Source organism: Cyprinodon tularosa, unplaced genomic scaffold (genome assembly GCF_016077235.1).
Source record: "Cyprinodon tularosa strain WSP-4 unplaced genomic scaffold, ASM1607723v1 ctg597, whole genome shotgun sequence".
In the NCBI taxonomy this organism is placed as follows: Eukaryota; Metazoa; Chordata; class Actinopteri; order Cyprinodontiformes; family Cyprinodontidae; genus Cyprinodon; species Cyprinodon tularosa.
The window spans coordinates 591,246-601,684 of NW_024039337.1; the positions used below are offsets into that span (position 1 = coordinate 591,246).

The 10,439-nt window shown below is 39.6% G+C and overlaps 1 protein-coding gene across 1 annotated transcript; it reads right to left on the bottom strand.

Annotated features, from left to right (window-relative positions):
- Positions 1-8,731: 8,731 nt before the first annotated feature.
- Positions 8,732-9,784, bottom strand: rangrf (RAN guanine nucleotide release factor). Its single transcript, XM_038306928.1, has 2 exons — positions 9,682-9,784; positions 8,732-9,577 (listed from the first exon to the last, which is right to left on the bottom strand). The coding sequence occupies exon 2, from the start codon at positions 9,552-9,554 to the stop codon at positions 8,952-8,954; it is 603 nt and encodes a 200-aa protein (XP_038162856.1). The 5' UTR covers positions 9,555-9,577; positions 9,682-9,784; the 3' UTR covers positions 8,732-8,951.
- Between the last annotated feature and the right edge of the window lie 655 nt (positions 9,785-10,439).

A 10,439-nucleotide genomic window follows, 5' to 3' on the forward strand; every position in this document is an offset into this window, starting at 1 on the left:
GAAATAAGACAATGTTCTTTCTTATTTTAAATGTAAATTATCTTGTTCCATTGGCAAAGTGTCTCACTTACCTCCTCAATTCAAGAAAAAATGCATTCATTTAAAGAAAAAAATTTAGATTTCCATTTTTTGCAGTGTATATGTCATCCATCATTTTTGTCAAGGAAAACAATAGATTAATCAACTTTGGTAGGAAGAAATTGGAGATTTGATTTTCAAGCCATTTTGCCCAGCCATAAGTTATGCACCCTCAAACTGATTGTAAATCAGAATTCTTAGTAAGAGCTGGCTGTAGGACTCATAACATTTTGGGGGTTTTAGGAAACCTTGTCTTACGGTTTGGACTAACATGAACATTTGGGAGGTTTTCTGTTGTCTTTAACTTCTTCCAATTGGTGACTAATTTACAAAAAAATTAATCGGCTGATCTGAAATTTGTCTGCAACATCTCAAAAAAGTTAAAAACGATCCACTGGACTTTGTGTCCAAGTTTGAAGATGTTTCTCTTCCCATCAGGAAGAGTTTTCATTTCAAAATGTTAGAAATAGTGTTGAGTTCCAGGCTTTATAGAGGGCACCTGTCTATGCCTCTAAAGGGGGTTCGTTAAAGGGAATTGTTGGCCTGGCTGACCAGGCGAGATGTTTCGATTCCCTCCAGTGGATTTTTAAAAATTATTTTGGAATGACTATGACCTGGATGACTGGGAATCTTCATCAGCATTCTGCAACATCTTTAAATCCATAACTAGATGCATAAAAGACAAAAAAAGATTTTCTAAAAGCTAATAAGGGTATTTTCTTGCCAATATGACAAGGAGAGATAAATTCTACTTAAAACACGTAATTATTTTGTGTCAGTTCATATGTTGCAGGTGTATTTCAATGACACTTCTTCTAAACTTTGTGAACCACCTTTTGTTCCTTTTCTCCATCATCCAGAGGGTCTAATTCAAGGACCTCTCATCAAATCTAGTGGTGACAGGAAATGAGGAGGCATTGGGCCTGAACTGGCTGGAAGAACACACGCAGCTTTGTTTACGTGATGCAGAGAGGGAAAGTGAAAACGAAGCTTCCTTGGCAGCATCCTCAGCACGAGATGCAGCAGAGCACGAAGCATCCTAACGAAGGGAGGAGATGGCCCAGAGGTCTGCATTCAATCACACATTTCTCAGACAGCTGGAGGAGCGCGTGTCTGCAGTTGGTCAAAGACATCTGTGAGGGAAATAAACTCTCCTCTTGACTTGGATTTTTGTTTTAAAAACAAGGTCTGATTTAATTTATTCTGTCGGAGGCTGTCCATTCAAATATATGAAGCAACTGATGAAATGAAAAAGAGATCATATCTCTCCTATCCTGGCTTCTCTTCATTGGCTTCCTGTTAAATCCAGAATAGAATTTAAAATCCTCCTTCTATTCAATTCAATTCAATTCAGTTTATTTATATAGCGCCAAATTCACAACACATGTCATCTCAAGGCACTTTACAGTTCAACCAGATCAAATTGATACAAAGTTTTCTATCTAAGGAAAACCAGTTGATTGCATTGACTCATTGACTCAAATACAATCCCCCACACTAAGCATGCTTGTAGCGACAGTGGAGAGGAAAAACTCCCTTTTAACAGGAAGAAACCTCCAGCAGAACCAGGCTCAGTGTGAGCGGCCATCTGCCGAGGCCGACTGGGGTTCAAGGAGACAGAAGCAGAGATACAAAAAGCAGCTGTAAAAGGCGGCCCCGTCCAGGAAACACACAGCCAGGCAGACGAGCTCCAAGGCAGCTCCCATGCCAGAGGACGAAGAAAGCACATCCACTCAGTCACGGTCAGAGAAACAGGACCACACTGGAAAACAGGCCGATCTCCAACATCTATAAACAAGGGTGTTGATAGAAGCAGCACAGCTGATGTTTCTTTCCAGGATGACGTCACAGCCAAACAGGAACAGACGAGGCAAAGCTACTCTGAGGAAAAGCAGAGAGAGCAGAAGGTTAGAGATTGAACTAACAGATTCTGCAGAATAGGAGAACAGAGAGAGAATGAAGCAGAATGATGAAATGGGGGTCCCTATGTCCTCCAAAAGTCTAAGCCTATAGCAGCATAACTATAGAGATAGCTCAGGATAACCTGAGCCACCCTAACTATAAGCTTTATCAAAAAGGAAAGTTTTAAGCCTAGCCTTAAAAGTAGACAGGGTGTCTGCCTCACGGACTAAAACTGGTAGTTGGTTCCACAGGAGAGGAGCCTGATAACTAAAAGATCTGCCTCCCATTCTACTTTTAGAAATTCTAGGAACCACTAGTAAACCTGCAGATTGAGAGCGAAGTGCTCTGTTAGGAACATAAGGAACAATCAGATCTCTGATATAAGATGGAGCTTGGCCATTTAAGGCTTTATATGTGAGAAGGAGGATTTTAAATTCTATTCTGGATTTAACAGGAAGCCAATGAAGAGAAGCCAGGATAGGAGAGATATGATCTCTCTTTTTAATTTTCATTAGAACTCTGGCTGCAGCATTTTGGATCAGCTGAAGGCTTTTAACTACAGTTTGTGGACTTCCTGATAGTAAAGAATTACAATAGTCCAGCCTTGAAGTAACAAATGCATGGACTAGTTTCTCAGCATCACCCCTGGACAGGATATTTCTAATTTTTGCAATGTTCCTCAGATGAAAGAAGGAAATTCTAGAAACCTCCTTGATATGGGACCTAAATGACAGGTCCTGATCAAAAACAACACCAAGATTTTTTACTTTATTATCTGAAATCAGTTTAATCCCATCCAAATGAAGTGACTGGCTAATCAGTTTCTTTTTCAGAGACTCTGGTCCAAAGACTATAACTTCTGTTTTGTCTGCATTCAGAAGCAGAAAGTTAAGAGTCATCCAGGTTTTTATGTCTTCAAGACATGCCTGTAATCTATGTAATGGGTTAGCTTCATCTGGATTTATAGACAGATATAGCTGGGTATCATCAGCATAACAGTGGAAATTAATCCCATGCTGTCTAATAATTCTACCGATTGGGAGCATGTATAAAGTAAAGAGAATTGGTCCTAGCACTGATCCCTGTGGTACTCCACATATAAAGCCTTAAATGGCCAAGCTCCATCTGATATCAGAGATCTGATTGTTCCTTATGTTCCTAACAGAGCACTTCGCTCTCAATCTGCAGGTTTACTAGTGGTTCCTAGAATTTCTAAAAGTAGAATGGGAGGCAGATCTTTTAGTTATCAGGCTCCTCTCCTGTGGAACCAACTACCAGTTTTAGTCCGTGAGGCAGACACCCTGTCTACTTTTAAGGCTAGGCTTAAAACTTTCCTTTTTGATAAAGCTTCTAGTTAGAGTGGCTCAGGTTATCCTGAGCTATCTCTATAGTTCTGCTGCTATAGGCTTAGACTGCTGGAGGACATAGGGACCCCTTTTTCATCATTCTGCTTCATTATATCTCTATTTTCCCACTCTGCAGAATCTATTAGTTCAATCTCTAACGTTCTGCTCTCTCTGCTTTTTCTCATAGTAGCTTCATCTGGTCTGTTCCTGTTTGGCTGTGACTCCATCCTGGAGAGAAATATCAGCTGTGCTGCTGCCATCAACACCTTTGTTTTCCACTGTAGTCCTGTTTCTCTGACTGTGACGAACTGGATGTGCTATCCTCATCCTCTGAAATGAGAGCTGGCTCAGAGCTCGTCTGCCTGGCTGTGTGTTTCCTGGACGGGGCCGCCTTTTACAGCTGCATTTTGTATCTATGCTTCTTTTTCTATGTCTGCTTTTGTCTCCTTGAACCCCAGTGGGCCTCAGCAGATGGCCGCTCACACTGAGCCTGGTTCTGCTGGAGGTTTCTTCCTGTTCAAAGGGAGTTTTTCCTCTCCACTGTCGTTACAAGCATGCTTAGTGTGAGGGATTGCTGAAGAGTCGATGAGTCGATGCAATCAGCTGGTTTTCCTTAGATAGAAAAATTTGAATCAATCTGACTGGATGATCTGGTTGAACTGAGATGATGTGTTGTCAATTGGCGCTATAGAAATAAACTGAATAGAATCCATCTTGTGTTTTAGTATTTTCTTTGTGAAGCATCTTGTATTGTTCTCTTACCAGTGAAATGTGCTATAGAAATAAACTTGACTTACTAACTTTTTAACAAGGTTTGGATTAAAGTCTTTGTTTTAGGATTAGAGTTAAGATCTAAACCAGATTAAGAATCTGTGACAGGATTTTAAAACTGATGTTCAGCTCTGCTCCCCATCCAGTCGGTAAAAGCTTCTGCTGTTTTAATTGTATTGGGGGAAAACCTCCAGTCACTGGATGGTCAAACGACATGAAACTGCAGCATCTATTTAACCAAATATAGTCTAAATATTTCTGTTATATGAAGATATAGAATTGTGCAGAGGTAAAACCCACTCTTATATTTTTATCTAATATGCTCTCTCTTTATCAAGCAAAATAATACATTCAAGGGACAGCAAATAAATGTATTGTATTTCCATGAGCACTGGAACTATAAGAGGAACTGACACTGAGCATTTTGAAATATTAACTTCACTATACAAGTTGTACATCTGGGCTGCAATTACGCTGTGCAGCACATTTAGTGTATTTTATCTTGGGCTGAAACAATTAATCATATTAATCGATTATTTAAATAATCGTCAACTAATTAAGTAATTGATTGTTTACTGGAGTATAGGGTCACTAAAATGTGCCTTTAGCCGACAGAACGACCCACTTAGAGCAGGAATTATACCAAGATTGTAAAAAATATGCAAACATTTTGCATTTAAGATTAAAAAAAATGCTTTAGTCTGTCAATATTCTCCATCCAGAACTCCTCAGGAGGAAAACGTTTGTTTCACCTGGTTTCATTACGTAAAAAATCTTCTCGTAAAATATCTTATTATTCATCGATTCATCGAAAAAATAATTGATGGATTAATCAATTTGCAGAATAATTATTAGTTGCAGCCCTAATTTTATGGTAACTTTCCAAACACGTTTCTTCCATCATGCAGCACTGAAGGGCAGCTGCTTCACCCTGAGGCTGCCCTGCATCATTATATCTGTTTCCTACAATCATATAATGTTTCTGTTATAAAAGTGTGTTTTTAATAGTAAAGGATTTAACGTAACACAACCTTTCATCATCATCCTATATTGTTTAAATTGCTCCTTATGTCTATTTTCTTTTTTAGTGGCATCATCTACAAACACAACACTAAGAATGAGTTTATTCAAATATAGAATCCCTTCTAACAATTATAAAAGACAATATAACATTATCTTATCTGTAATTTAATAGAATCCAAAACAAACAGCCAGATTCAAGCATTATTTATCAAACATTAATGTTTGTACTAATTTATTTATGGACCGTGTGGAAATCTAGTGTAATTAGAGTTCCTCTGTTTGTCTTTATTCTATTTCTAGAAGTAGAAGTCAATGAAATAGAACTATTTTTATTTAGAAAACAAAAAAATCTTTAGCATTCTTCTCGTCTTATGTTCTATAAAATAAATAACAGCTGTAATTTATACCTGAACTGCCGTAAAAATGAAAACATTAATAGCAAAGAAATATTGGTGAAAGGGAATCAAAAATATTGAGTTTACAGTCTTTGTTCCTTTAACAGCGGTTTGCAGAACTCCTGTCTGACTCAGAATAGTTTTATGAAATAAATCCTAACGTTGGGTACTTACATTTCTAAAGTTCATCAAATCCAAACTCTCTCCTGCTTCTTTACAGAACTGCAATCAGAAGCTTTCACCTGTTTTAGCCCAGATAATATTTAGTTTTTTAACTGGGACTAGTTTCGTTGCCTAATATTAATTTTTTTGTAACCGCCGTATTCTAGCGTCATTTTTTTTTTATTTCACGCTCCAAGCATGCGCACACATACAGACTAGAAAACAAACAATCAGAAAGAGAGAAGAGGGAACTTGAGGCAGACAATCAGAGAGTTAATCAGCGCAGCACAGTTCCATGTGTCGCTACATAAAAGAGCAGACAGCTGCAGCTACCAGGTAAGAAGCCACTGCTGCAACACCTACAGGTAAAAGCCAGTAAATCAGAATATTTTGAAAAACTTGATTTATTTCAGTAATTGCATTCAAAAGTTGAAACTTGTACATTATATTTATTCATTGCACACAGACTGATGCATTGAAATGTTTATTTCATTTAATTTTGATGATTTAAAGTGGCAACAAATGAAAATCCAAAATTCCGTGTGTCACAAAATTAGAATATTGTGTTAGGGTAAAATTTTGAAGACACCTGGTGCCACAAACTAATCAGCTGATTAACTCAAAACACCTGCAAAGGACTTTAAATGGTCTCTCAGTCCAGTTCTGAAGCCGACACAAACATGGGGAAGACTTCAGGTTTGACAGCTGTCCAAAAGGCGACCATCGACACATTGCACAAGGAGGGAAAGACACAAAAGGTTATTGCTGAAGAGGCTGGCTGTTCTCAGAGCTCTGTGTCCAAACACATTAATAGAGAGGCAAAGGGAAGGAAAAACTGTGGTCAGAAAAAGTGTACAAGCGATAGGGATCAGCGCGCCCTAGTCAAGATTGGGAAAAAAAAAAAACCCATTCAAAAATGTGGGGGAGATTCACAAGGAGTGGACAGCCGCTGGAGTCAGTGCTTCAAGATCCACCACCAAGAGACGCTTGAAAGACATGGGTTTCAACTGCCGCATACCTCGTGTCAAACCACTGTTGACCAAGAAACAGCGCGAAAAGCGTCTCACCTGGGCTAAGGAAAAAAAGAGCTGGACTGCTGCTGAGTCCAAAGTCATGTTTTCTGACCAAAGCAAATTTTGCATTTCCTTTGGAAATCGAGGTCCCAGAGTCTGGAGGAAGACAGGACAGGCACAGGATCCACGTTGCCTGAAGTCTAGTGTAAAGTTTCCACCATCAGTGATGGTTTGGGGTGCCATGTCATCTGCTGGTGTCGGTCCACTCTGTTTCCTGAGATCCAGGGTCAACGCAGCCGTCTAACAGCAAGTTTTAGAGCACTTCATGCTTCCTGCTGCTGACCTGCTCTATGGAGATGGAGATTTCAGGTTCCAACAGGACTTGGCGCCTGCACACAGCGCAAAATCTACCCGTGCCTGGTTTACGGACCATGGTGTTTCTGTTCTAAATTGGCCAGCCAACTCCCCTGACCTTAGCCCCATAGAAAATCTGTGGGCTATTGTGAAAAGGAAGATGCAGAATGCCAGACCCAAAAACGCAGAAGAGTTGAAGGCCACTATCAGATCAACCTGGGCTCTCATAACACCTGAGCAGTGCCAGAAACTCATCGACTCCATGCCACGCCGCATTAATGCAGTAATTGAGGCAAAAGGAGCTTCAAACAAGTATTGAGTATCGTACATGCTCATATTTTTCATTTTCATACTTTTCAGTTGGCCAACATTTCTAAAAATCCCTTTTTTGTATTAGCCTTGAGTAATATTCTAATTTTGTGACACACAGAATTTTGGATTTTCATTTGTTGCCACTTCAAATCATCAAAATTAAATGAAACAAACATTTTAATGCATCAGTCTGTGTGCAATGAATAAATATAATGTACAAGTTACACCTTTTGAATGCAATTACTGAAATAAATCAGGTTTTTCCAAAATATTCTAATTTACTGGCTTTTACCTGTACTGCTGGATAGTAAATTATAAACATGTCATTCACATCAAATTATTGGTAGGGACAAGCAGGTCGCTCCAAAATTTCAGTAGGGACATGTCCTACCCTCACTTATGGTCATGAAATCTGGATCATGACCGAAAGAACGAGATCCCGGATACAAGCGGCTGAAATGAGCTTCCTCTGCAGGGTGGCTGGGCTCTCCCTTAGAGATAGGGTGAGGAGCTCGGTCAATCGGGAGAGGCTCAGTTTAGAGCCGGTTCTCCTCCACATCGAGAGGAGTCAGTTGAGGTGGCTCGGACATCTTCTTCGGATGCCCCCTGGACGCCTCCCTCGGGAGGTGTTCCAGGCACGTCCCACCGGGAGGAGGCCCAGGGGACGACCCAGGACACGCTGGATAAAGCGGGAGACGACGAGTACAAGTTCATGTCCTTATGGTTCCTATGCACACCTATGCCTATGATTAAAAGGTTTTATCAAATGGGTTTGGCTGTTTTAAGGACAGATTGTGGGACTATAAATCTGATATTGATGAAGAAGCTCCTCGAAAATGTTGTTAGCACCCAGAACAGCAGTGAGACATAATGGAGAGTTATTGTCACTGGATGATTTAAATAATAAATATGCCTAATTCTCAACCCAGGAATATGGACAAATTATAAATTATTCACTAAATATTTAGTATGGAGCCAAATATTTATCCAATAAAGTAAATATTTAGTTTGGAGCAAGATATTTAACAAATATTAAGATTGTAAAATATTTTGTTCCAAACTAAATATTCTGCCAGCTTGGTGCTAGCTGAATATTTAGTTTGTTAAATGTTTAATTTGGAGATAACTATTTATTTAATGAACTAAATGTTTAATGTGGAGCTAAATATTTATTTCACAAAATAATTATTTAATTTGCAAACTAAATATGTATTTTCAAAGTAACCTTTTTAAAAATGAATGAATAAGGCAGTGAAAATATGACTTGGGGTGGGAACTTATTTTTCTTAAAACACGCTAAAGAACCATAAAAATATTTGACTCCCAAACTTTACAAACGGCACCCCCTAGTTGAGACGCTCCGATTGAGACAAACTTGTTTTAAATGTTTTATATTTACATTAATTAACTCTCAAACATTTTCACGTGAATAAAATAACACAAATTCTGCATGTCAGTTCTGTTTAAGTCTACATAAGAAACCTGAGCTTGTTTTAATGTCCGTCAGATACAGATCAGCGTTCCATGTTAAAGTATTCTGTATGAATAATCCATCTGACCACATAATGAATAATCTGTTGCATTAAGTGAAAGTTTTAGCCAAACAGCCCAGGATTGTGTAAAGTGAGAGACAGCAGCGCGCGCTGGAAGTCCTCCTCGGTCCAGGGCTCCCTGCGGGCCTCCTCTGCACCGCCTCTGCTGCTGCTGTCTGACGTCATGCTGCTGCTGCTGTCCGGGCTGATGCTCAGCGGGTCGTTAAACGTCATCAGGATGTCTGTGGAGAACTGCGGCAGCCGGAGGAGGCCCAGGTGAATGCTGACCGTGTTCCTCGCCTCTTCGTTGAACTTGGACACACTTTGGGTCCCTCTCAGCATCCAGGCGCTGCTGCACTCCGATAGAGACACGCTGCCTTTCGCTATGGCCTCAGCATTGCCCACTACAGAGGCCCCTGGCCCCTGAGCTTTATTGCTGCCCGCTATGTCCTCAAAGTGGAACCTAGCTGCGTCCTGGTCGGCCACCTGACCCTGATACTCCAGCAGCTCCACGATCAGGCTCTGGTCGGTGTGAGGATGGGCAAACACCTCCTGGTTGTCCGGGATCTCCCTCAGCTCGCTGATGTCCGTGATGTTGGAAGGGAGGACCGCTGACAGAGCTCCGCCGAAAAGAGGACGGAGCCGCGGGGCCGCTGCAGCCTGCATCTCCCGTTTAAGGCTAAAGGAAGCTGCAAAGGAAGGAAACAAATACAAATATTGTCACTTGCTGACAGCAGGCACACAAGCACGTGCTTAAATTACGCATTAAACGTCAACATAAACACCAACTTACAAGAGAGCGAGAAGAAACTATCCAGCGGCACACACGTTCAAACTTTGCTCTTCTTCGTGTGGTTTTTGTTGTTGGTTGTGGTTTACCAGGCGCTCTGCTGCCCCTACAGGCGAGGAGCGCAGGCAAGAGGATTAAACATAGACCATTATATAATATAGACCTAATTGGACGCTGGCCGACGTGCCTAGAGGGCGGCCATCTTGGATCAGACCACAGTTCAGACAGCTGCTGTCAGAATGAATAGGAGGCGCCTTAGATCTCATCTTAAACCCATGAAAGACGAGTCAGAGATAATATTACAATAATCTCTTACCTGTCACAACCCCTGAAAAGACCAAAATAAATCCTAAAATATATATTATATATGACACACGTTAACTGATTAAAGAACAAATGTTCACATTTGCATAAATAATGATAATAAAAACATAGTTTGAAAAAGAGTTTTTACGCAGGTCTTGACAATGACAAAAAAATAAAAATGAACATAAATTTAATAAAAAAAACTAAATATTAACTTTACTCTCTTTTGTAAACCACATTACAACAAAGTTTCCAAATCAATCCTTAAAAATACAGAATAATAATAATATACTATATAAATATACAATATTTGTAAAACATAATCTTATAGTATAATAATATAAAACTTTGCATTTATCATATTAATATTTAATTGCAAAATATATAACTTTGCATATATCTTTAAACAATAGTTTCAATAGTTTTTATCTAAATAAATATGTGCAATCTAATAT

Coding starts and splice junctions, on each gene's coding strand:
- rangrf (XM_038306928.1), bottom strand. CDS start 9,554: ATGCAGGCTGCAGCGGCCCCGCGGCTCCGTCCTCTTTTCGGCGGAGCT.